The sequence below is a fragment of the Falco rusticolus genome, chromosome 1 (genome assembly GCF_015220075.1).
Source record: "Falco rusticolus isolate bFalRus1 chromosome 1, bFalRus1.pri, whole genome shotgun sequence".
NCBI lineage: Eukaryota > Metazoa > Chordata > Aves > Falconiformes > Falconidae > Falco > Falco rusticolus.
This window is the reverse complement of record NC_051187.1, coordinates 104,997,003-105,024,890: the sequence shown is the minus strand read 5'-3', so window position 1 is coordinate 105,024,890 and position 27,888 is coordinate 104,997,003. Positions and strand designations below refer to the sequence as shown.

The window sequence follows — 27,888 nt, the reverse complement described above, 5'->3', positions numbered from 1 at the left end:
ATATTTGTTTGGATAGGAAAAATGGATTGTAAACAGATCTATAAAATTATGCAATCACTGTTTAGAGGCATCAAGAATGCAAATGTGCCGCAGAAGCACATAGTTCTCTACGGCTTTAGGATGGAAAAGGAAAAAGGCATTAAACAACATGGTTGTTTTATGGTAGGACTGTCAAAGTAAAAAAGATTGCATAGGATTGTTCCTAGTCATTACTGCCTAATAACTGTATACAATACATTTTTAAAGTTGTCACAATGCAGCCTAAGGACCCAGTCCTGCAAACACTAGTGAGCAACAAGTTCATCACCCTGAGTAATTACGTGAATGTCTTATAGGGGAGTAAAATCAAGCCAGGCAGAAGGAAGGTACTATTCAGAGCTACGGAAAAAGAGCAGAGGGGAGGCAGAGGCAGGGCTCGGGCACCTGCAGAGAAGCCCACATCACACAGGGTTAGTAGGAGCCACAGCTGAGATGGGCAACTAGGTCAGTGCTTCTTACACACACTGCTAAAGAGAACCTAGGTTCAGGCTGGAGATAAGGAGGAAATTTTTTACAATGAGGGTGGTGAAACACTGGCAGAGGTTGCCCAGAGGGGTGGTCAATGTCCCATCCCTGGAAATGTTCAAGGCCAGGTTGGATGGGGCTCTGAGCAACCCAATCTAGTGGAAGATGTCCCTGCTGACTGCAGGGGGGGTGTGGGCTGGGTGAGCTTTAACGCTCCCTTCCAACCCAAACCATTCTGTGGTTCTGTGATTCTATGACCTGCACTCTTTATTAGAGTAGTGAAAACAAAGAGGGGGAAACAACTAACGCTGAAGGGCTTTCACACATAACGCTGTCAATAGAAAGCCGTTGGGATCCCGCACAGTGCTGGGAGAGGGAAACTAGCCAGTGGTCTTCATGACATTCCCACTACAGCACTGAAGAGATGTTTCCCACCTCTCCCCCACCCACTCATTTTCATAGGGGTTTACAATTTTTTACATATCTTATTCCCATCTTAATGAACAGAAAACTAGGACACATGGGACTGAAGCTACAAAAGACCTTCCCTTTTAATCATGGCGTGGCCCTACCAAAGCTACACTGGCTGCTAGGAAGATACATTTCATGCCTGACCTTCTCAGTTGACCCACGGTCTCAGGCAGCGTGGGCCAGTGGTTCCTTTTTTTGTTTTTCTCAGCAGGCAGCAGAGGGAGGCAGGACAGAGCTTGGCTCTGGCAAAGGGCAACCAAATTGCCGCTTCTTCTAGCCCAGCTCATCACACCATGCTCCACCCGCAGGGGCAGCTCCACACGCAACCTCATAGGGAACATCTCCCTGCATTTGCCTCCTGTGAACAACAGGACGGAAAGAACAAGACAGGGTTAGGGGAGCCCGCTTAAGTTAATGTTTTCTCTTGGAGAGCTGCTGCATTTTGTTGGAGAATAAGAGAAAGGCCCTCATGGTGACACAGCCTACCTGTGACCTCACTGGCACCCTCTCCGCCTCTAGCATCGGGTGCTGGCTTCCCAAGAAGCCAGTGGGCATACGGGTGTCCCGGTTCAAGCCTGCATCTCCCACGGCCTTGCTCTGCAAGGGAAGGAAAGGTGACTGGGCCTGGAAGGGAGTTTTCTGCTGACTGCTGTAAAAAGCTCACTTGTACCTTTAGCCTTAAGGCTATCGCTATTTTTAAATAAATAACTCCTGTTGTGCCCAATTACATTTTCAGGAGGCCTGAGAGTTTCATAATACCTGAACGCAATGGGTTGAATTCAGCCCGAGCTGTCCTACCCTCTTTTCCCCTACCCAAATTTGTACATTTTCTTAATAATGTTCATTATGCGCCTTCTGGGGTAGAAATACTGTTTGGGGCATAGTTTTGCAGTTTTCCTTTTACTCAGCACACTATATTGCTGCTTCTCTTGGGAAATCAATGTAAGCCAGCTAAAGTACTTCACGATGCAATGAGCAGATGGAAAAGGCCGAAGTAGAAATGAATCTATCATCAATATATCCATTTAATCAATGATTTATTTATTTTTAATTGATACAGCTACCGAGCCAATTTAGGAAACGCGTGTCAGGCCTGCAATAATAGGCTGGGCAAAAAAAACCCAACCCAAACATAAAGAAGGTTCACCTTTCTCCAGAAATTAGTTCACTTATGTACAGCAGCAAATTGCAGGTGCACCCGTGTCATACAGGTAGACCCAGGGCAAAAATGTAGTCTGTAACTAATTAACTCCGTGTTCCAGCCAATTATACTTCATCCTTTTCAAACATCTGCTGAATAGCAGAAATGCGAACCTTTTCAATGTTTTATGCATGCTGCAATTCCCATAGCAATAAATTCAAAACTTAACGCTGCGTGTTGTTCATTCCTTAGTGAGTACGTGGTTTAAAGCCTTAATCTGAAATTCCTATATCTTTGGATTTTAGACATCAAAATCAAATTGCATATTTCAAATAAGACCGCTAAGACAGTGTTTATGCTATAATGCCATCTTTGAAATGAAAATGATATTTAGAGCTAATGATATGGAACAGCCAACTTCTCAGGTGCAGTTAAATTATCAACAGCCAACTGGCGGTTCTTTCAGCAGACCTGAACGTTGCTTATTTCACTCAAAAATCAACATAAAACATCGCAATATTGTATTTCTCATTATTTTGTAGTCATGCAACACACACGCTTTTCTGTATAAATAGGCTTAGGGATAACTATGCCTGCTGAAGTCACCAAATAGATCAGCTTGCCCTTTTTAGCTCTTCTCACCTTGACCATGCTGACCTACGATAGCATCAGCTCCAACTGGCTGTACGGAGACCCTTCCTTGAGCACAGCTGATAATGTCCTTGAGAATATAATGCATCTCATTCCAGGAAAAGACCCGATTAGTAATTTTCTCAACAAAATGCTCTTCGTTCAAGTGTCAATTGATCAAAACATTAACATCCCACAGGGATACGCAGAGCAGTCTGACGTGAATAAAATCTCTGACCAAAACCAGACAATAAAATATGAGCCACAGTGTGGAGTGGGGCCATGTAAGATCCTTGAGACTGAGGCTCAGGACCTTGACCAGTACCCTACAGATCAACATTTAAGTCCTGTACCCTATATGCTGGACAAGTAGAAGGAAAATTAGCTAGTGTAGGTAAAGCACAATGTGAAAAACTTCTTGCCTTGAGCCACTCCCAAGGCAAATTTGTGGGAAAACAAAATGTAAATTCCCAAAGCCTTCACAAGAGAAGAAAGCTGTTTCCCACCCTGTCCTCGCTATTTCAGTCACCCAGAAAGATAACGATTGTTGGCTGACACTTATGTCTCAGTAGCTGGGAGGTTCTACTGTAGTGAAGTCTTTCAAAAAGTATAATTCTCTATAGGTTTGACCCTCAGAAAGGCTTTTGGTGCCAGTTGTTGGAAGGAGGGAAAACAAAGTGCCTGGGAAAAAGCAAAGGTCGAAAATACCCACCAATGGACCAAGAGGTAAGGGCTTTCCAGAGGTTTACGTTAACATTTTTAAATATTGACCTGTGTTGGATTTCTAAAATAAATACACCTTTTTTTTTTTTCCCTCTCCCACTGACTTGATATTTTTTAAAATCAGAAACTTTTATTGATCTTTGAATGACAGGAGATTAACTGCCCCCTCTTAAGACCCCTTCTCTGGGAGCAGTGCACAGCTCCTGGGCAGGAGCACCTGCCAAAATCTGCCGTCTGGTGGCTTTCCTTCTTTGACTGTTGTTGTTTTTTTCCCCCCCACCCTTCTCAGTCTCGAGCGTTTCTGTCAAGCTACTACAGAGACCACAACGTGGAGTTGTCCAAGCTGCTGCACAGGCTGGGGCAGCCCCTGCCCTCCTGGCTGAGACAGGAGCTGCAGAAGGTCAGGTAGCACACAGGGGCAGGCGACCCAAACAAGGACGGGCGACCCAAACAAGGACGATTTCATTCACCGTCAAACCCCTTGCTTCTCCAACTCACTTGTGATCGTCAGTAGAGGACCTCATGAATAATGCTCTTTCTATTAAAAAAAAAAAAAAGAAAAAAAGAAAAAAAAAGAAAAAAAATCCAAAAACCCACAGAAGAATAAAAAACCCAAACCCAACAACTGTTTATATGCACGTGCTGACAGTTATTAGCATCGACCCCTTTTGTCAGCTTCCAGGAAATAATACAGAGCTACATGGCATTACTCTTTATCCAGACCGGGATCTGTGCATAGCCTAGTTCCTCTGTTCACCGGGAGGTACCAGAAACTGTGTGTAGGACGGATTGACTTCAGTGTACATGGCAAATTGCGGTCTGTCAGGACACAAGCAAAGGATGGGAACATCTCTCGCTGGACTGTGAGGTTGGTCATCTGCTGGGTTTTTTCCATGTTTGTTTCCACTGTTTTTTGCCCCCCAACCCTGCAAGTTTTCCTATCATTTTATAGGGGAATATTCAGCACTTTTCAGTCGGGACCCCCAGTGTTGATGATACATGTAGTACATAGATGTGGCACTTAGGGACATGGTTAGTGGTGGGCTTGGCAGCACTGGGTTAGCGGTTGGACTCAATGATCTCAAAGGTCTTTTCCAACCCAAATGCTTCTATGATTCTATTAATGTACCATCATTGTGGTCTTCATAGAAGAAGGTGGGCTAAATTCTCACCTAACCTGCTTCCCTGGGATTCCTGTAATAACTGATGACAGTCTGTGCTCTTTCTTCTGTTGGGTTCAGTTTGGGTATTATTTTACCTTCACAAGATATATCCTGATTTACTGGAGCCATGTAGGTTGTGTTGAGGTGCAAGGCAGTGAGGTGGCCCTCATCCCAGATCTCGGTGACACCTATTGCCTGTCTTTTGGATGTTCCTACTATGCCACCCTGATCAGCTTTTTCGTCACATCTGTTGGGCTCCTAAAGCAGCTGTGCCAGAGCTCCAAGATGTGAATTCGCATCAAATATTTTGTCATAATGCTATAGGGCTCCTTAAAACACTATCAAAACCTTTTAAAATCTAAGCAGGCCATGCAAGCAGTGTACTAACAATAACCTAATATTGACAATTTTGTGTCCATCTGGAAAGAAATGTTTTTGCTCTGAAGCTTTCAAAGTAAAAGATTGGGTTAGTCATTTAGAGTCTCAGTCTGCAAGCTACTATAGAAAAAAACCCACCTTTAATGATCAAAGGTATTTGTTAAGGTTTTGGGGAAAAAAAACAACTACTACCTGTTGAAGAATAGATTCTTTCTATAGACTTTAATGGAGTTGAAAGGACAAGCATATCCACTATGCAACACACACACACACACACACATATATATAACGCTCACATTTTTCTGCCTGCATATCTACCTACCGTATATCTAGATCAGATGTACATTTAGTTTCAAATATCTGCCTTTTGTGCTAATAGTAAATGGAAAATATCATCATTATGAACTGTGCTTTCTTCTCATATCTGTGTGGGAAAGGTCGACAAGAGAGGGCAGAAACTCATCGGGAAATTTAAGCCGAGGGAACAAATACCATTTAGGCATTTTAGCCTTGTAACACGCCTTCTCAAGAAGACAAAAGCTGGCGAAGCTTTGCTACATGTTCTTTGTTCAGAACATCCTACAAAATGGAGTAGTTTACAGTTTTCAGACTTCCCTGTCTTAGTTCCTAGGTACAAGCCATTTCAGGTGCTGCAGGAGCTTTGTGCTTTCCCCTCCCCATGAATCTGATCCTTACCTCCTAGCTCAGGAGACAGAACTGGATGTTGGGGTTGCACCATCAGTTCAGATTAGCGAGAGCTAGCCTTGGTGAGCACAAATCAGTGCACATCATGGACCGTGGCCTTCAAGAGCACTTAACCGAATTAATTTAGGCTTCTGCATACCTCTCTTATTATTCCCAAACTCCTAAATCATGAGACTGTCCAGCAAGATCATTACACTAGCTTATTTGGGATTGACAAGTTCAGCGCTTCCCAGAGCTATTCTGGTGCCAGCCACCCTGCTTCCAGCTCGGCGGTGGCACTTGCAGTGAGTGTCTCCAACAGCAACTGCCTGCCACAGCGTTTCCTCCCACCTGGCCTCCACCACTGCCCCTCTGAGCACACCTGGCTGCTTCCATCAACACTATTCCAGCCCTTTTCCAGGTCCCAGCACTTCCCTGGTCTGGGTCCCTCACCCATGCGAGGAGCTGGTGCTGCCCTCCTTGGTCCCCCACACACAGCCCACTGGGTTGCACAGAGGAGATGCTGAGGTACACCCAGCACCAAGTCCCTGCGTGGCCCCTGGTGCTCACGCTCTCCACCTCAGCCCTCACTCCTTCTGCAGAAGGACCCACAGGAGTGATGGGAACAGGGCAAAGACAGGTACCCCCAGCCCAGCAGCTGCTGCAGGAGCACAACGTGCCCAACCCCACCAGTGCAGCACCAGCCTACTGGCACAAGGACACGCACAAAGATACAGGAAAGCACGTAAGACAGGCATCGGCCAGTCTCACATTTGCTTTTAAATATTGAAATGGGATTCATCTCACATAAGTGAGACATCTACTTTATTTTATAGGTGATGAAGGGAAATAGCACTTCTAGGGCACCATTCATCTCATCACAAAGCAGACTTCTTAAATGAGTGAGATTAATCTTGCTTCTTCCTCTCTATTGATTGTAAAAGGACAATAGACAACTCGTTCAGGGGAAGAGCTCAGCTGTATAGGTCTCTAAAATTAGGTGAGCTGAAAAGCAGATGGTATTTTATCTCACAGCTGTAGTTGCTGAAAAGGGATAAGAGGGAGCTGGGAGGGTCTGGGGGAAGGTTTGGATTTCGTTTTCCTGAAGTAATTTTTCTAGTTCTTATATTTTTAACTAGGAGGAGTCTTCAAAATAAGCTAGGGCAAACTAAATGTCAAACAAAAGGATCATTCTGTGGGGCTTTGATGGCTTTGGGTTGTTTTTTGTGGTGGCCAGGGAGGTCAGTTACATACAAATTCACACTCTTTTGACTTTTAGCACCAATAATGCCAAAGTTTACTAGTCCAAGAAGAGTTTTGGATAAGTAAGGCTTGGTCAGAGAAGAATATCTAAATAGACCACTTGATAAAATTTTAGCTGTTAAAATGCGTTTATGAAAAAAAAAAAAAAGGAATTAATTATTTCCAACTCTCAGCTCTGTAATAGCATCATGTCCTTAAAACATACCCGATATTTTTATACCTCATTGTTATTTAAGTTTGAATGAGCACCACATTTCTGAGAGATCTCATGTTCCATTGAAAACTGACATTTGAATTGACTTCATTATGTGTCATACAAAGACAAAATAACAGTATTTCAAAGCTTCATTCCTTCCACTTGTAATAGGACCCATCAACACAGAATTTCTCTGGACCACCATATTATAGAGCAGCCTTTGTGAACAAGCTGTAAACGATCTCATTTTCTTTTATGCCTTTCATATTGCTGACCACGTAATTGTTGGGACTCTTAAAGACCAGCAAAACAAACACAATAAAGGTGAAACATTTATTCATGTCAAGGGGGCTGTAGCTGGTAAAGATAATGCTGGCCCTTCTTTCCTATTCATAAGCTACAGTACTCATCTTCACAATACCTCCATGTGGGGCAGGCTGTAAATCAATAGGGGTTTGGCATACTGGAGGGCTGCAGCTGCAGTTTGCTCCATTCCCCTGGAAATACGGATTCCCGCAGAGGTTCAAAGGAGCCTTGCCACACTGAGGGCCTGACCTACTGTCTGTGAAGAGCAGTGGGAGTCTTCCTATTAATTCCATCAGACCCCAGCTGGCCCCCAAGAGCCATAAGTTTCATAAGGCACTATCCATGTGGTTCAAGTATCACACAGCCCTATCACTGCTAGAAACCCATCACTACTTTGATTTCTGTCCCTGAACGGTGATTTTTTTCCCCCACCTCTCTCGGTGGGTGCTTTGCCACAGTTGGAGCTGCAAGCCATCGCCCACCTCCAGCCTGCTGCAGGGCTGCACCGTGCCTGGTCTCGCCATACTATGCGGCTCACTCTCTGCTCCATCATCCCCACCTGGTGATGGGCCAGCCACAGGCATCAGGGACTATGGCAACACATGTGATGATCAAAGTGGGACTTTGGTCCTCAGAAAACCAAGTTTGTATAATTGAGGTTGTCTTTGAGCGAGAAGCAATCAGAACAGAATCCAAAACCTTCTAAATTATGCATTGACCTCTCAAGGTCTAAAATAAAGTTGCGGGATTAACTGCTCATAGATGTTTTCTAATAAAACAAATTTTCTCTCTGATAGGGAATCAGACTGCCTAGTGCCCCCAAAACAAATTAAGATGGTGGAATTATAAATTCTTGGGGGAGGAAAATGTTGCGTAATGAAAGCACTGATGAGTCCAGACTCTCTGATGTGATAATAAGGCAGCAGGGACGTGACCTGAATACAAAAATACAAAAGCAGAAGCTGGATATTTTCTCCTCTTCCTTCCCCCCCCCCCTCCTTTTCCTTCCCATTCATGTTAAATTTTGAGCCAGCGGAGCGCATCTGAAAAGCACGCGATGGCAGAGCCCGTGCGGGGTGGGGAGCATTATTAATCTCCAGAATGATCGGCTGAGAATAAATTTGGTGCAGGGTGCTCATTTCCCCTAAGCTGGACCACCTTAAAGGAAGACATCAAGTCCGAAGTAGTCATTTAGTTTCCATCAGTAGCAAATTATGTTTATAATGGGTTTTAAATTGATGTTTATAATAGGTGGGTGAGCGTGTGACAGCTGCGTAAAACAGGTACAACATAGGTATATAAATCAGCAGAGACCAAGTGTCTAATTTTATTGTAGTTAAGTAAGATTAAGTTTGCCCCTGGTGTCAGGAGCAGCTCTCTTTGCACATGCTATTTCGCTTTGCCTTTTTAGCTCTGGGGCTGCAGTGCCCTCTCTCTCTCGCCAGTAGATAGATACTTTTGCAAAGAGCTGAAATCTCATGTGATCACCTCACTGTACTCATCCTCATCGATACCAGATCGTGAAACACAGCTTTAACAGTTAGTCTGTCCGCGTTTACCGAAGTTCATACACCTCTGCATAAATCTGCCAGGAACCGATGCTTTGGAGACTTTTTTCTTATTTAAGCGTACGTTCTTGGGATAGGAATTTCCCTGTCAGACAACATTTCTTACATTGTCTTTGTTCTCTCTTTTTTCCTTCCAGTTCATCCTTCTAGCTTGACTGCAAAGGCGTGGACCTGTCTATGGATTCGATTCCTCCTTCACTATCTTACCTAGAAAAGCTACCAAAAATGAATGATTGGCAAGCAACACAGATTCTGAAGTGTTCAGTGTTCCAGTGACCGGATAACTTTTGTAAGACTTATTATCATTTTTGTAGTATTTCAAAACAAAAGACATCCTCCTGACAGAGCCGAGGAAAAACTTCACTGTCTTGCCCAAGCTCTTTTTTTTTTTTTTTCCTTTTTCTTTCCCCTCCTACATGACGACAGCAAATCCAGTTGAACAAATACTTGGTGTCGAAAAAAAAGGAATCAAAATAAATTTTGATCATTCAAAGTATTTTTGTTGGGGGGGAGTAGGGTGGTGAGGGAGGTCAAAGTCTGTATTTGCTGGAATTGTTTTAAATAATTGATGTGCACACACCTTATTATTGGTTCTTCTCACTGCCGCAGAATAAACACTTCTGATGGTGTATTATAGAGAGAGCTTTTCTTCTTTCCTTAAACCCTCTTCCCTGTTTTCTGAGCCAAAATCTGCTCTTTAATAACCTCGGCCACATACTTCAAGCCCTACATTGCCTCAGTTTCTCCTGCCTCAGCAACTCCTCAAGGCTTTCACCCAGCCTCGACACAGCAGCCCTGATGCTGCGGGATTTACAGCATTGGCTGCACCAGCGCTGGGACTGCCATCGACCTCGTCCTCTGCCTCCCTCCCCCTCCTCCGCCTCCCAGGCAGGCAACATTAATTCAGGCAAGTCTGACACTTATGTATTTGTTGCACTGTGTAACACGCGTTTACGGGCCTGCCTTTCAAAAGCATTGCCTGCCTGCACCCGATGAAAGGTGAGGGTACGCCAGCAGCCCCGTGTAAAGGTCTTTCTCTAATTATCACACCAGGGTTTTTTTCTCTGTTCTGTTTGAAGAATCTTAAAAGGACTCGGTTTCAGCTGATGCAAATCATCTTGAAGGTGGCTCAAACCGTGCACTCAGAACTACGAGGTCACAATTTATCCCCTACCCCCTTAAAATATCATAATGCTTCTACTTTTTATTATAAAATATTCATTTGCTTTACAGATCTATGTCAGAATAAGGTTAAATCATATCAGAGGCAACTATTCTTAGTACAAACCTTACAGAATAGCAAATTATCCCTTGCTAGAGCTTTTATCGTTAAGCCAATTAGAAATGAAATTACAGACATCTTAATACCAGTTTTGGCTTTTTTTCTGGGTCTGCTCAGCGCTTTCAGGCAATGGAGACATGGTAGGTAAAGTTTTAAAATATATTTCAGGTCTTTCAGACTGGTGTTTTGTTGGGCGTTTTGGGGGTTGTTTTTGTTTTTGTTTTTTTTTAAAAAAAAGATGACTCCTAGGCCCTTAGAAACTAAAAAGCAATCAGTTTTCTACCATAATTATTTGTTATCCATCAAGTCAGACAGTTTGGCACTTCTAAAAGCCCTCATGGACATTCTCCTGTCTGCTACTTTGGATCCCAAATGCCTTTATACATCTAAATGAAGAGATTACTGGGGCAGGGGGGGAGTATATATATATAGCCAGTTTTTCCCTGTCACTCACAGATCCCTGTCCTTTCTTGGCTACCTCTTGTACTTCCTTGGTATTCCCTGGGTGGGAAAGGAAGCCATCTGGAAATCGCGGCTGAAACCCACCAATGAACCTGAATGGGTTTTGCCCAAAGCAGAAATCTTCCCAGGTTCAGTAGAGGGGTTTTCTCCACGACTGACTTTACGGTATCAAAACAGAATGTAAAGATCAGCCAGCCAGGGTGAGTTTTATTTAGTAAAAGGATAGCAGAGTTCCTCCAAAAAATTTACCACTTCTTAAGTGGTAATTAAGGTTTAATTAAGGTTTGCATTTTCCCTTCTAGCTTCTGGAGACAGACTATTCCCTTCCAGACCTGGAAACCTGGAAGCACTAAATACACCTCTGAGCAGGCCATTTGTGAGAGGGAAGGAAGACCACTTTTTCACTCGTATAAATATCCAAATTCCAGTTAGAAATTTATTTATAAAATTACAGAAATGAATTCTACATGTAACTTGTATTTCCATTCATGAAGAATTAAAGACTTCTCAGGGAAAGCAGATAGGCAATTGCATGTTTGTCAGCTGCAGCTGTTGGGTGGGGAGAAAAACATTTAAAATATCTAAATAAACCCATATCTGCCGCTTTGTGTTCACAAAGCCATTCGTCCCGATACAAGCTAACACTAACCAAACACAGGCTACTTTTATGGTACTCATATTTCTTTGGGAACAGGAATGTGACATGTTAATACACAAATCCGTTTTCATCACAGAAGGTCAACTAGCTTTATGAGCTGCTGGTTAGAATCATCCCAGTGTTTTTTCAGAGGTTATTTTCAGCCAGAGGAAGGTCAGCAGTGGGTGGAGTGGGATTCCTTAATCTAACTTGCAATTCCATAAAATGCTATGGGGGTTGAAAAATGCACTTCATAATTTGGGAGATAATTGCATGCCATTCAATTGACTTTGTACTTGATACTTTTCTAACTCTGGCGTACGCTCTGCTGTCTTGCAGAACTTATCTATAAGGCACATTCCCTCTTGGGCAATTTAACTTCCCTTCCTAGTATGATCTGAACTACAAGAAAGAGCTGGATATATGACAGGATGAGTTTTTACAGAACTTATTGTGAGGCAGATATTTATTAACAGAGTTTTTCTTTATATTATTATTCTTTTCTTTAATTTTTTTTGTTTTGCTGTGTTTGCCTTGGCCAGGGAATCATCTCAGTATTAATCTACATGCCCTCCAAAGACACACAATTCCCATCAGCATCAATGACAATTAAATATTCTCATGAAGGAGAGAATAAACCCACCAACGGAAAATGTTATTTAATGACACTGTGGTTACAGCACATCTTCCTGCAGAGCTTTGTGTAATCACACCAAGTAAGCAAAGAAAAATTGTTCTGCAACGTGAAGCATTTAAAATTTCATAAGCAATCTGGTTTCGGGGGGGCGGAAAAAAAAAAAAAAGAAGGCAAAAATCACCTTTCAAGTACCCCATCATGACTAGGGACTGAAGCGAGCCAGTGATCTTATTGATGTGAACCAATCAATCAAGACCCAAAACCTGGTGCAGTATTGCTCAGAGTGGGCAGGGAAACCATGCCTTCCAGCAGCTGGCACACCACCAACCCATGGTTTAGAAGGTCCCGAGTTTAGCGCCCTGCCTGTATTTGGCAGCCTGTGTCTTTGTTATCAAGTGATTACCCCCCTCACAGTACCCAGATGTAAAAGTCACTGGAGCAATCCAGGGGCTGAAGGTGGATCCCCTTCAAGGGGAGCTCTGGTCTGCTCCACAGGGTGGGAAGATGGGTCAAAGCCTACCAAGCCCCTGACAGTTATCACGTCTACTGCTGCATGAGATTTCTATACTGCACCTGACAATAAAAAAAACAATATGAACTGAAGCAAGGGCTTTTTATACAGGAAAATAAAAATCTGTATTGAAAGAATCTCCACTTATATTTGCTTATTATATGGATATGCAGCGCTCGTGAATTTTTTTATTGAAGGAGAAAGTTTTCTGTCTTCAGTATTTGTTGTTTTCTCCCCTCCTGAAAGGCCTTCTTCCTTGCTACTCCGTGGCCTGCTCCCCCTCCATTTCTTCCTACCTACCCACCCTCCTTGAGGCTACTTCTCAGCATTGAGATCTATTATTTTACCTGTGAATCTCAATAGCAACTGAATTTCTTTCTGTTCTGCTCCTAGCTTTCACAGAGGAAACCACAAATCTCCCAAGTAAGCATCATCTTTCATTTCCTAAACCATACCGGCTTTAATTACTTTTAAATATCCTAGTTAATTAAGGCAATGTGTACTAGGAGCGTGCTGAGGTTTTCTTTGAAGTTGCTAGCTTTTCTGGGTTATTTCCACACTTTTCCCATCGTTCAGATGCACAGCACCAATTCAGGGAAGCTACTCAGGTGTAAAGCAAGGCAGAGTTGGATGGCACCATGTGTAAATCTGCCACCACTAAGTTGGGAGCTGCAGTTAAATTATAAATTGTCATCTTAAGTAGGAAGAACATTTTTATGGATCCCAGTTCATCCTCTGCAGAATTCAGCTATTTCCAGTAACTGCCACACAGAACATACTAAAATTTGTCAGCTGCTTGGGAGAGGGCTTGAGCCTGGAGACTTAATTCCCTTCAAATCTTCTTAAAAGATATGATTCAATACCTCAAGATAAAAACATTGCCAGCTTCAGAAGCTACAGGGAGGCAATCCAAAGCAGCCAGGACAATCGGAATGGCCAAGCACCTTAGCGCAACGCTAGAACTCATTTTTCAAAAGGTCAGATGCACAGCCAGGGAGCCACCTCTTTTCTTTCCCTCCATGTTAGAAGATTTGGCTGAAGGAAAAATATCTCAAGGCTTGCCTGGATCACCGTAGGAAGCTACAGTCTAAGTGCTACAACACAGACTGTGTTGTCATGGTCTTTCTAAAGCCCATTCCATGAGAAGCAAATTATTTTTCCCACACATGGGAAAAGCCGAGATACAAAATTTTGACAGGCATGTTTTATATTGGTGACATCTTGCAACAGTGTTTTCGCTCTGGCATGGAAAACATCTGTATAACGGAGAAATTTTACGAGCACAGGAGCCTGCTTGGCAGCTGAAGGTTTTAGTGCAGACCCTAAATCATCGTTTCTGTAGTGCTGCAGATTTTTTTTTTTTTTCCAGAATAGCTCTATACTTTCATAAGCCCCAAGTACTTTTACTTAAGTCTTAGCACATTCACGTAATGGAGACAACCATTAATCAGGCAATGAGGTGAATTGTGCAATGAGAGAAAGCATCCAAAACGTCACAGAATCACACCCTAATAACGACATGTTCATGGCATGCCAAGAACCACATCCACTCCAGCATTCAAGCAGTGATCCCACAGGAAAAAGAGGATGGGGCTGAACCCACCCTCCCGCTGCAACCACAAGAGAAAGCTACGCACGCTTTCGTAACGTGCTCACACCTGGGGCTGGCACAGAGGACCCCCAAGTCCAGGGCTGCTGTAGCCAGTCCTCTGCTCTGGCATCACCGGCAATTTTTGCAGGGTGAGCCAATAAATTACATTAGAACAGAAGCAGAACTCAGGAAAAAAAAATGCCCTGAAGGTAATTTCACAAATCAGAAAAATATTGCTTATTTTAAAGGGAAATCCTTAGAGAAGATAATTGCACACCCTCTTGGAAATTTCAGCTGCATTTATAAAATTGGCACAAAAACCTCACTGGCTTTACAGCTCTGACTTCTCTGAAAACTAAAGCTCTTACAAATTGTCAGAAAACTACATGCTGTGAAATTTATCACCCTTCTCTCTGCAGTCAGTTGCTGATACACCTGCAGATGGACCTGTCCATGCTATTTTCATAGCAGTCATTATGCTGTTCCTTTGTAAATGAGAAATTAATTTCCATCCTCCTTCAGAAAGACCACCCCGGAGAATGAAGCTCTGAGGAGAATGAAGTAAAGCATTTACCAACAGCCCACTCCTTTCTGCATCTTCCATAAGACACCATTCGACAAAAACACCAAGTAGTAAAGTAGAAATATCCTTTGCAGGCTTGTCTTTCCCATGGACCTATTTAATACCGGCACATTAAACACAGTTTTATTTTACTCATTAAACAAGAGGAATTCTGGACACTTAACAGTGACACAATGAAGACATTATAAAATTTGTTAATGTGCAATAAAGCTGCTTTCATAAATGACCAGCCTTAAGTACATCCATTTTCTGGTTTTCATCCAATGATAAGTTTTGCACACTTGCACCTTCAATTACAAAGCTTAGAGCCTATTTAAAATGACTCATTTGTTCACAGATAATCCCATTTCATTTTGGCTGCCTTTTTCATTTGCCACCTGTTGATTAATTATCTTAATAATTTATTCCTTCGTAGCTTTGTTTTTCTAATAGAAGGCAAGTTGAATTCTGGGAGAAATACCCAACCTTCTTCTGCGTAATAAAAGGGCAAAGGAAAATGCTGCGGTTTCATGTGTCTGCATTACCGACATCTGTGCCACAATGCTGTCCCACCTGCAGAGGCCGAGCACTGCAGAAGAATATCTTCTCAATCCTGAGCAGGAAAGCAAGGAGATCCAGTCTGGACTAGTCACTTCCTTTGCTGCATTGCTAATCATCATCACTATAGTTACAGATGTCTTAATGAAGAGGCGACCATAATGCCTGCAAGAAGGGTTTGCAAACTATAGTGAGTAGGAAATGACTAACACATCCTGAAACAGAAAGCACTTCTTGGAGAGAGGGTTTTGTCTATGGCAAAGAAAAAGTCTGGAGTCCTAGCAAACCCCCTCAGGAAAGCCCAGCCCACAACTCCACATTAAAGCCAGCTGACAGACCTGACGCGTGTGGCATCTCCAAAATAAAAAAGCATTTTCAAATCTGTCCTCACAGCAAACAGGCTTCGTGAACTTTGTTAGAGGGTTAAGCTTGTGCCTAATTTAAGAGGCGAGTGCAATGTATTATTTTAGCAAGCGAGACCAGGAGAAAATTGGTGGCAGCGTGAAGTACAAGTCCTCAGCAAAGGGAATTCAGTGGCAGACAAATTAGATGCCCTACCCTAAGAGGTACTTTTACAAGGGCTAGATCATAGGAGCAATTGCCACTTTTAAATACTCCATATTATTAAATGCTTTAGCAGTGTTGGAGGAGGGAGCTGGTTTCAGACACGAGCCAGCCTGCTGGAAGCAAAAAGAAAAAAAGCGGGGCAGAGTTTCACCGGGATTTCCATTGCTGTGGGAGCTCCTGGGATCCACAGCACCCATCACCTGCACAAGGGACAGCCCTGGAGGTCCTGACCCAGCCTGCAGCTTGCAAGAGAGGTGTTGGGGTTTTTTTTGGTTGTAGACTTCCTGGGAAAGCCAAAGCTGGTTTTCTCCAGCAAGCTCCACTCCTTCCAGTGTGGAACCTATGCTGTGTCTGCCTTGCTGTAATTAGCTCGATGAATTGCACCATCACTCATTGGCTTCCCAAAATAATCAAAACCCATGGGAATCCAAATCTGATTTCAAAAATGCTTCTCTGAAGCTGGAATCACTTGGGGTATAAAAGTGTAATCCTATTATGGTGGCAGAGTTTAAGCGCTTTCCCTTATCCGCCAGAGCAAAGATGACAGCCAGGGCAGTGATGGGAGCCCTGCAGCTCAGAATGGCCTGGAAATGCTTTGGAGGAGCCTCCCAAAAACCCAGCTGTGGGGATGGGGGTACAGCCAGGACAGAGCAGGACCACATGCAGGTCTGCACTCCCAGCACCATGGGAAGGAAAAAATAGGGATCAAAGGAAAAAGCCGCATTAATCTTAAAAATCCCGCATCACCGCTTCAGGAATAAGAAGCATAATGCCCTAAAATCCTTTGGCTCATCCCAAGAAACCAGCATGACTCAAGGGTCTTGAGTCATAGGCCATATAGGAAAAGGCACTCCACTGAACAGAGCTGAACGGAATAAAACTGAAATAAGGTGATTAGAGCTGGAAATAATTGCATGTACTTGGAAAATTTTAAAGTTTTATCAGCTGCTTCAGCTGAAAGCTACCAGGTAAGTTTGAGGTCTGTGTTACTCGTATCTAAGTCAGATATTGTGCCTCAAAGCAGCTGCCAACTCAAAACGTAATGATATATACAATTCCAAAAGTAAATTTTCTTTGCTTTGTCTCCTTGCAGCATTTCATGTTGGTGGGTAAGGCAAGAACCACAATTTGACCATATAATTACTGTGCTAGAACGCTATCTAGCGTATAGCTCCAACAAAAAATTGTTTGAAAGTGCTTGACCTGAACTACTTTTTATGCTGCATTAACTATTATTTTTGCTAGAGATAGCGTTCTCAACAGTTTGATATGACTTTGTGAAATAATGAAATAAAATCTCCATTTTAAATCTGTGGGCTCTTTCCCATGCATTCACATACGTTGAGTATTGGCTGGACAAAACCACTGTAAATGGTGCATTTGCAAGACACACCCGATAACTTTACTGAGTTTGTCTGCATTTAATGCCATGGATTTTGGAGTGCCATGCAGGCAGTACATAGCATGGGTCATAATCAATATTTTCCATAAAGCGCTGAATTTAGGCACCAGGCAAAATTTCTCCTTGCTGTAACTCTGACTGCAACGGAGTTGCACAATATCTGAATTTGGCCCTGTGTTTCTGAAACTGTGACGGTCTTTTCCACTGAGGCATCCTGCATTCTGCAGAAATACCAAACACTTTCCGTTTCTCCCACCCTGGCACAGAGACCTCTCCGTAATACAGCACTGGTTGGGACACAGCAGTTCTTTCACTTGTCCAAAGATATTTATTTTTTTTTCCTCATCCCCACACCAATTTTTATGATTTATGCAAAGTCCAGCAGATCTGCCCTCTTTTCCCGGGCACCCAGCTCTCAGAACAGAGTCAGTTGTTGTTTCTTCTTCAATCTCTGCTAATGAAGCTGCTTTCACAGTGGGGGGAAAAAAAAAAAAAAAAGGTCAAAACCAAGCTCATCACTAATCACAAAATGCTACTATTAAAAGAAAAAGGGGAGGTGGGAAAAGCTTTGCCAAGACATTAGCTAGATTTTAGTCAAATTTAGCTAGAAATTAGCACGCTATTCAAATTTTTCCTTTTTTGCACCTCTAAATAACTTGCAAATGTTATTTAGCAGATTTCCAGAATAACCTTTCACTTTTTTAGACTTGCAATGAGTATTTCTTTATGCATGGGCAGAATGGAAACAGGGATAAATATATGTATTTTTGCTCCCAGAAAACAAAAACGGGGAGCTGAAACCCAAGGTGCCCCTTTGTGTGTGTGTGCGAGCAGCTGCAGGCACACCAAACTTTTGAAAAGCTGCTTTCCCTTGAGGTACCCAAAAACCTACTATTCAAGTCTGAGAATCTCAGTAATTGTCATTTGAGAGGCACGTCTGGAGCAGACCCAGGACTGGGGAACAAAAGGGAAAAAAACAACAAAAAACCCTGAAGATCATCTATGCCTCATGACACGTTGCGAGTAGACAACTTCTTAAGGTGTTTTGATTGCATCCGTATAATTGTATACCGTTACTGGCTGATGTCATTATACTGAGCAATATGAAATAGATGGGATTTACATTCACAGAAAGAAAATGAAGGAACAAGACTCGATTAAGATGAGTACAATGGCAACATGCTATATGTTAAAAGGGTCTGCCAGAGGAAAGCTTGAGTCCCAGCGGGTGCAGAGCCCTGGGGAGGCGGCTGTGATCCCACGGTCTGGCCAAGGCTCAGCCCCCCAACCCCATCATGGGGACCGCGGCCAGCAACGACTGCCGTATCACCACCAGCTTCCCCAGCAGGGCTAACGGGTGGTCCTTCCAGGCTTTGCTACCCTAGCACCCTACCAGTCTCTGGGTCTCACTAGCTGGTGTCAGCTCCCCCTTATTTTCTGAGCGCTGGGGCGCAGATGCAATTAGAAGCCTAAAGAGCAAAACCCAGCCAAACAATGTACGGCACTGTGGGGTTTGAATCACTTTGGGCACCATCTGGGACAGGTCTCCAGGGTATCTTACCCAACCTTTCGGTGATGCAGATGGGACTGTTTTCTCGTCAGGTTTCACAATATTAGAATAAAAGCTCACTTGCCAGGAGCCCTGTAGGTGCTGAGCTTTAGAGGTTAAAAATAAGATTCCTCCAGATGCAAAGTTCCCCCCTGTTTAGCCTTAATTTTGCTACCAGCCTAGCAGCAAAGAAGGCACTTTTAATTAAGCGCAAGACAAGTATGGAAAACTGAGTTTGAGAAACAAGGAGGAATAGGATTATTATAATCCAATGAGACATAATTAAATGCAGAAATCAAAGGCTCTTAGTGGCACAGAACTCGTTAGAGCCTTGAAGTGGGTATTTGCACTTCAATCTGACATGCTGCAGCTTCTTCAAAAAAGAAAGCATTTTTCAGGAGCAATGAAACAATGACAGAGATGTTCGTAAATCACTTGGAAAAAAGGCAAAATGAGCAAGAAACGCATGAAACAACAATACAGGAAAAGGCTGTTCTTCAAAAAAACCCAAACAAAAAACCCATACCACAAAGCCAAAAAAAAACCCCAAACCTGGCAGCACTGATGATGACATTATTTTGAAATCTATGTTCTAATTGTGTCTTAATCCCAATGTCTCAGTACTCAATACTAGAAGGAAAGTAGTATAACTCTGCCTACATGCATCCACCTCTAGTTACCAGGCACCCTGAGTGACTGGTTTGGTGGATTCATGAAATACAGGCTCCTGGACCTCATCCAAAGTTTGCTTCGAATCAGTAGGATCTTACCAAGGCAGGATCAGAGCCAGCCCAACATTACTTTTGGCCCAACTCAACCCTCTCACATCCAAGGTTGGACGTCCCTGGGAAAACACTTACAGCCCTGCATCCCTCAGCCTCGCATCCCACCCTGCCTCCAGCTCCCATCCATGCTTTTACAATTTGTGGTTTGTGATGAAATTAATGAATACATGATCCAAAATGGATCATAACAAAGATATGAGTGTCTTGAAAAGCATAAAGTTAGGAACCACCTATTTCTAGGTAGAAACAGCTTCCAGGATACAGAACACTTTGGCTGCTTTTATTCCCTGATAATACAGATGATTTATTTTTGGTGGCTGAAGCGGTCAGATTGAGCAATAGGAAGGGGCTGTGAAAGAGCAAGGCTTGGCACTGGAAATGGCGATGATAAAGTTTCAAGGGGACTCTGCGATGGGAGATAATGAATTTCAAGCAGGCTGCTCTGTAAACCCCAATCCTGTTGGAATCAAACCATCTTAATGAAATTATATACATTTCTTATCTTCTTTTGGAGCGGAGTAGGGGAGGCTAAGGCTTAAGATAGATTGCTGTTCATGTCCCACCAAGAGCTGTCCCTTGCACAGAGAAGAAAGCAAATGAGTTATTTTGTTCAGGTGTGCAAGGAGGATTCTCCCACAAGGCAAAAAATGTTTGTCATTCTACAGGATTAAACAAAGCTTTAATTTTTAAAGCTGTGTTGTCACTTAAAATGCAATGGCTCAGATTCCCTTCTCTCTCAGACATGATGCTATGGACATCATCATCATCATCCATGTGTGTATGTATATGTGGTTTTCCGTTATGCATTCCAAAACCACACAGAGCGGCCCAGACCCTCCCGAGCCAGTGATCCCACCCTCCATTCCCCCTGCCCTGGATGAAGTCCTAGGCAGGGATGGTGCAACCAAGAGTTTTGTTTTTGCAAAGACAATTCGACTCACTGTCTGGGAAGTGGAGAATTTGTGACAAAGTAATAGGAAAGTACACTTGTGAATTTGCAGGTACATTTTCATAGAATCATTTAGGTTGGGAAAGACCCAGCGAGTGTAGACACTGACCCACCGCTGACCATGGCCCCAGGCGCCGCATCTGTGTGTGTGTTAAACCCCCCCGGGTGGTGACGCCGCCCCCTCCCCGGGCAGCCTGTGCCCGTGCCGGGCCACCCTTTCCCTGAAGACATTTTTCCCGATATCCAGCCTAAACCTGCCCTGGCGCAGCCTGGGGCCGTTCCCTCTTGTCCTGTCGCTTGTTCCCTGGGAGCAGAGACCGACCCCCCCTCACAGCCCCTGTCAGGCAGCTGTGGGGAGCGGTCAGGCCCCCCGAGCTGCCCCCCACCCCCCATCCCGGCTGAGCACCCCCAGTGCCTTCTGCCACCCCCATCAGCCTTGTGCCCCAGCCCCCTGCCCATCCCCGGACACGCTGCAGCCCCTCAGTGTCCCCCCTGCAGTGAGGGGCCCAGCACCGAACACAGGATTTGAGGTGCAGCCCCATCAGTGCCCAGTGCAGGGGGATGATCCCTGCCCCAGCCCTGCCGGCCACACTATTTCAGATACAAACCAGAAGGGAAGAAATCCCAAAAGAGATTTTGTGCCCAAGCTCCAGCTTCTGTTCTTTGGAGGTTTGGTTTGGGGTTTTTTTGGCAGAATAGTCTTAACTCACTTATTTGTCTCCTTCATGATGCCTCTCTCCCATGCGGAGACTGTCATCTCAAAAGAGCAGGAGTTTCCCAGTGATGCCCATGGGCAGGACAGGCAGGGCACAGGTTCTCCTTCCCCACAGACTCCAAAGGCCTGACCGCCTCTGCATCCATTAGGCATCCCTAGCCCGCCATAACCCCCCACCAGCATTCCCTTCTCCTGAGAGGCAATCTGATTCTTTCATATACATAATTCTTCTCTTTTATTTTTCTTTAAAGCCACACCTGAGTATTTCCAGCTGGCACTCAGAGCTGCTTCATACAGGGCTGGAGGGTGATTTAAAACAAGGTTGCTGTGTGCCTGTCTGTGTCCATGGGGGGAAAGGTTGAAACAAATATGAGAAGAGTAATCAACAGTTATTCTTCAGGAGTCTATCATTAAATTTGTCATTAAACAGACTCTGCAGCTACCTGCCTGCCTGGCCACCAGCAGCAGCAAGCTGTGCACGCCACGTAATGGCATTTTGATAGACTGTCTTTCCCACAGCCTTCCCAAGATTGGACTGCATAATTTACACCACCAGCACGGCACTGCCTCACTGTTATTTGAGCAGCGAGACCCTTGTCCTGGTGTGATTAGGCTATGATGGATTGGATGCCAGCCCCGAAGCCAGGGCATGCCGACAGGGCTGATTGCCAAGCACCTGGAACACAGCACAGGGCTCGGCGGCCCCAGCCCGACAGCCGGGGGGGCTGTGCCGCTTCATCCCACCTCACCTACAGCGGGAAGAGCAGCCGTCCTTTTTGTTTTGTATTTATAGCAAGAAAAAAAAGCAAGGGTGAGGGGATTAAAACAAACACGGAGAATTATTCAGAACTTATTTGGGACCCCAGCAGAGGATGGGTATGTCTCAGGGGTGTGAAAGCTCTCAGGACATTTCCAAAAAGAGCACAGTGATTTTTCCCCAAGGCCTATCCCCAACACAAACTCCTTCCCACAACCAGACATCTCCAGGATCTGCCGAAGAGAGCCTGTCCCAAGCCAGCTGAGCCCTGTACCCCAACACCTCACCCCCTCTGCCTTCCATACTGCAGACATAACAACTTGCTTCGGAGACAGCCACTAGCATCACTCTAACATTATGGCACACAATATCTAGGAGAGGAGAGAAAAATGCGTATTGCAAAAGTGAATACAAGAAAACCACCATGCAGGCTGCATGGAGCACGTGCTGAAAGGGTTTTTACCTAGGTGGTGACCCACAGACATACACATGCTCACAAATACCACACAACAGACTCACCAGGACCTCCATTTTCACAGATAAAACTGATTCAGGTCTTGGTTGATTGCAGGCTATCCTCTGCAAGGGTGACGATTTTGACAGACCAAGCGCATTTGCTCACCCCTGGCTGGTCCCAGCTTTTTCTTTTAATCCCAAAGTTCAACTTGGTCACACAAAGCCATTCATTCAGCTTCAGCAGCAGCATGTCATTCACCCAATTTCTGAATCCCTCCTAACATCTCACTGTTTTCCACATGTGCATGTAAAACCCAAAACGAGGCGATTTCACCACTTATGAGAAGACGGCACACTTGACAGACGGGTTTATTAGAAGTTCACAGCAACCACCGCTGGCAGCCCCTACTTGCACCCTATGGGAACTTAGACACCCCTTTTCCCCTGCCAGCAGACATGATTTTTCTTTTATCGATGCCTGTCCACTCCCACCCTCCAGCCACATGCCACTCTTCCAGCAGGAATTCACAGCTCAGTGAGGCTCATTTTTTTCCTGCCTAACCAACCATCAGGCAATGCTTGCAGAAGCCATATGGACCCCATTCTGAATGGGGTGGCCGGGAGGTGCTGTGGCCAGGTGAGACAGAGCTGCAGCCCCTCCCCCCCCCCCCCCCCCCCCCCCGAAATAGGGTGCAGGTGGCTTCCCTGGCCCAAAAGCCTCACCGAAGGCCAGGCAGCACAGCCACAGCATCCAGGGTGTTGGTGGTGCCCAGCACAAGACCAAAGGTGGAGGGCAGGGACGCAGGGATGCTCAGGCTGAGCGCCAGCAGAAAGGCCAGCCAGAAGCGCAGGGCTGTAAAGTGAAATCTCAAGACATTGCTGCAACACCCTTGAAAGGCATTATACGTACTGCTGCTTCCTTAGATGATGAATGTGGCTCACTCCAACCAGAAACACACGCTGGCTCAGAGACCTCCCCTTGCCAGGGGATCACTCCATGAAGCTCACTAAATTGTCATAGACACAGTTATTTCTGCTGAGCAGGATTTTCCCCATAGGGGCAAAAACTGTAGCAGATGTAACTCGGGGAATGGCCACACAGCCACACATGACTCCATTGGGAACTTTTCACTGACAGGCAATATTTCATAGGGATCTGGGAACCAGGGCACAAAACATCGTCTCTTTCCTTCCTAAGACCTCACTAGGCATGTCGCTCACTTCTCTGGGCTTCACCTCCTCTCTGACCTGACGTACTATTTGTATCACTGCAGAGCCGTTATCCCCAGACACAAACTCCTTTTTGACAGGCACAGACCAAGCTCACATCCAGAAGAGATGTCCTCTTTCCCAAAAACCACCTGCTTTCTCAAGCTTGGCTTGTTAATTTGGGGATGCACAGACCAGCCTGCTCAGGCACCCTGGGCACTACAGGTAATTTAAAGGATAAGACAGGTTTTCTTTCTTCTCCCAAAGCAGGTATTTAAAACAAACAAAAAAGCTCAATTTAACGAAAAAGAGAAGGAAACATTGACCAAGTAATCAAATTATGACCTCCAGATACATATGCATCATTGGATCACTTTCAATTGCCAACACACATGCTGGAACAATTAAAAAAAAAAAAAAAAGGTAATATTAACTGGCTGGTTTTATAAAAGGATGCTATGGCATGCTCTGAATCTTGAAAGATTGTACGGTAGTTCTTTGCTGACAAGCAAGGGGCATGTCTGAAGAACAAGCTTTGTTTTATATATGCCCTTTAGTAAGCTCACTTGTTTTCTTTCCCTTCCCTGAAAAAGGGCAGACGTTAAGGACCTGCCGCCACACTCGCATGCTGCTTCAATCACTGCTTTGCCCTGTGAGCATCCCACCCCAGAGCAAGAAGAAGTGGCTGGTTCCCAACTCAGAGGGGAGCAGCACTGAGACTTCAGGATGTTGTGCTCGTGTAGAGCAATGCAACGCTTCAGCATCAACCCTATCCCCACACCCCCCCCAAAATTAACTACAATAACTAATTTTTATTAAAGATACCAAGCTTAGAACATTCCATTTCTCTCATTTGTGTCTTTCACTTATCACAGAGCTTCTCCGAAACACGAGAGGCGCTTGCTGATGGAAACAAATCCAGCTTCCGCAGCGTACTTCAGGAGATAAACTGGAGATGAGTGTCCTTGAGCAGGTGGCCTTCCTGCTCGGCTCATTCTGCGATATGCTGAGCACACCCGGCAACCCCGTGCTCCCAGAGCCTCTGCATTTTGAGTGGGAAAAACTGTGCCAAATAAAAGTCTCAAGTGCTTGCAGAAATAAGGTTAGATCCTGGCGCTACACAAGTCTGCGGTACACAGCTCCCACTTTCCATAGCAATGAAAAGTAATTCAATTCATTTTTTCAATAGCTCAATACTAAAACAAATATTGATTAGATTAATACAAGAATTCCAGGCCTTGTTTTCTCAGGTTTGGGTTGTTGGTTGTAGGGTTGTGGGAGTTGGTTTTTTCCTCTTTTGGCATTCTTTCCCTTTTAGCTGTCATCCTAGTTTTCTCTCCTCCCAAGACAGAAAAAGAGGACAAGAAGTCAAATAAGAAATACATTAGATTCTTCCTCTTTCTAAAAAAAATAAAAGAGGCAACATCCCCAAGCTCTTCCCACCTTTTTTTCATCTTCTCAGAAAAGAGAAACAGAAAAGAAAAACAGGGTATTTCTTGCCTTTTAATGGCCTCACAGACAGAACGGTAATATACAAAAATTTATCGTCATCCCTTTCTTAGCAGCTGGTGATCAATATACCTGAAGAAGTGTTTCATATTGATCTCTAAGCTCTTGTATGCTGGTGCCAGCATCAACACTATATACAAGGATCCTGGGTGGTGTCTAAACAGAAAATAAAAGGCAATATGTCTGTTGTGATATATTGATTAACTAGCTATAAAACCATTTTGGAAGAGTTATCCGTAGATGCCTGTCTTTTACTGATGTCAAAGGCACGGTCCTTTGGTTGGAAGCACTTCGATACTTACAGAGGTCTGAAATTTAGGGAAGACAAAGCACTGGGAATAAATACTATGGCTCATTTTAGCTGGCTGAATATCGAACGGCTTTTTCTTTTGCAGGCTTTGTTTGGAGTACGAGATATAGTTTGTCTCTGACTGGGGAAAATCTCTTCTCCCTGCAAAATAGTACTGACAGGTTTGCACTCAAGTACCGGGCTGATCTGTGACTCTAGATGTGCATCGAATTATTTTTTTTTCCCCCCTTCAAAATACACAAGACCGCACTCACACCACAACCCTTGGAAATGGGTACGCTGGTCTCCTGTACCCCAGAAGGAACAGCCACAACACCAGCGCTGCACATGCTGCTCCAAGCAAACCCACAGGGTTACCCGCGTCACCTAATTTATCATTCTAATGATAAATGCCTGCCCACACAGCACAAGCGATTTGACTCTGCGCCTAATTCTGGCTGAAAAGCTTTGCTGCTTTTTGAACCTGCAGGATGACAGTTCTGGTGGCTAAGCCCCCAGCATCTGGGAGGACACCTGCAGCAAACCATGGAAGCTACAGCTTTGTTGCAATACAGCAGGAAAGCTGCGAGGATAGCGGGGGGTAGAGGTCTCTGCCACTGCAGCTCCGTTAAAATAAACGGGGAGGCAACCCCGTGGCTGCAGGGACAAGCAGATGTGGACAGAAAGGAAGGGACTGCTCTGTGGATTGGTGGATTTAAGCTGCTGCTCCCACAGGGCTGGCCAGAGCCTTTTCCCATTAGAAATGGGATACCAGCAGGTATTCACCCATGACTATCAGGAAAAAACAGAGGGCAAAAATGCTCTCAAAAGAGGGCTTTTCCTCCACTCGCGTCTCCTGGCCTTACATCTTTGCAAAGCTAGTTCAGCTTGCTAACAAGGTGGCCACTTTCTTACACAGAAGGACTGTAACTCTTCTGTCTCCACCTTTAAGAGGTTAAATACACTCAGCAGCCTTCTTTCCTAACTGAATTTATTCAAGTTCAAATGTATTTCCTTCTTCCTTTCTTTTTTATTTTTTTAATGAACTGAGTATGTAGGATATATTTCATGTAAGATAAGAGAGGTAAGTAAAGCAGAAAAGCAGAGCCACATATACCTTCTGCTCTCACTAAGGCTCTCAGGCACCCAGGGTAAGAAGCTCCACAATGCCACCTTGCCCGTTTACTTTGCAGCAGCAAGAGGCACCACAGAATTGGACCATTTTCTTCCAGCCTCACCAAGCACCCCGGTATTGCAGCCAAGGCACAAACACAAAGCCTTCAAGCCCCCCAGCCGGGGGACACAGCCCTAGGGCTACAGCTATTTATATTAGCACTGTTATAACTTCTGGGTACATATAGCTCTTCACCAAGAGGAGGAGAAAATTGTTGGCAGCGAAAGCTTAACCTAAAACCTGTGCAGATATAAATTAACCCATATGGCCTAGATTCACGCACGTATTTTGCTGCTCTCGTCCCTGCTCCGAGATGCTGGTGATTCCTCTTCCTCCAGCAGCAGGCAATACCCCAGGACAGCCATCAGCACTGACGCTGAAGGCCACACAAGCACACCCGGACCCACACCTGCACATGCTGTAGCCTTGCTCCCAGCAGTAAAGCTCCTAGATTTGCACAAACCTCTCATTAACAGGCCTTTTAACATTATTCTTGTTAAATTCCTGCTACACCTTTGGCTGGGTCACCTGCCTCAGTTTCCCCATAAGCACCCTGGGTATGCAGGTCCAGGCTCCTAATTTTTAAAAGATTTCCCCTTTTTAAACAAGCCACCATATTCTTCAGAAGCAGCTATGTCTTTCAATTAACAGCTATTCCACACACTCCCCATACTATGCGTATGAATAAAAAAAATAAACACCAAACCCAAAAAAAACCATACACCCCATAAATAAATAAATAAATAAATTTAAAAGGCACTTACCTTTCTGCCAACCAGCCCTGGAGCAGATAATAAACTTTCCCCTCTCAACCCAGGGAATTAATTACCTGGGTAGTGTTCCCAGGTTATAAAAGCTTTCAGGTGCTGCTATCAGCTAGCTTTCTCCTTTTATAAGCACATATGTTTCTTCAGCTGTCTTGATCTGTGAGAGGAGGGGGACAAAAAGTACCCAGAGGATTCTCAGAGAGCTACTGAGTATGGTATTCATATACTTTATATATTTATTTTTATTTTTTTTTGCAAGGGAGAGCAGCTATGTGCAGGGTTTAAGACCTAAAAACCTTGTTATGGGCACGCTCCATGCATTCTCCAGATGTGAAATGTGGTGGTTTATGGACCTTCACTATAGAGTTTGAGTCCCTCCAGCCTCCAAAACCTCCTCTGCCCCCTCCCTGAAAGCCACTGCCATGCAACTATAGATCGTCAATATGCAAATCTGGGAAGCTGAAAGCAAAGACAAGTTTAACATTAAAACCCA

At 44.3% G+C, this 27,888-nt stretch overlaps 1 protein-coding gene across 5 annotated transcripts in view; it reads left to right on the top strand.

Annotated features, from left to right (window-relative positions):
- NDST4 (N-deacetylase and N-sulfotransferase 4) overlaps positions 1-9,669 on the top strand; it is a 135,722-nt gene extending 126,053 nt beyond the window's left edge. For all 5 annotated transcript variants that reach the window (XM_037394223.1, XM_037394200.1, XM_037394218.1 and 2 more), the window contains 3 exons: positions 3,370-3,472; positions 3,759-4,337; positions 9,165-9,669. In XM_037394223.1, coding sequence (XP_037250120.1) covers positions 3,370-3,472; positions 3,759-3,878 — 223 coding nt within the window. In that variant the 3' untranslated portion in view covers positions 3,879-4,337; positions 9,165-9,669. The remainder of the gene's footprint in view (positions 1-3,369; positions 3,473-3,758; positions 4,338-9,164) is intronic.
- Positions 9,670-27,888: the final 18,219 nt, after the last annotated feature.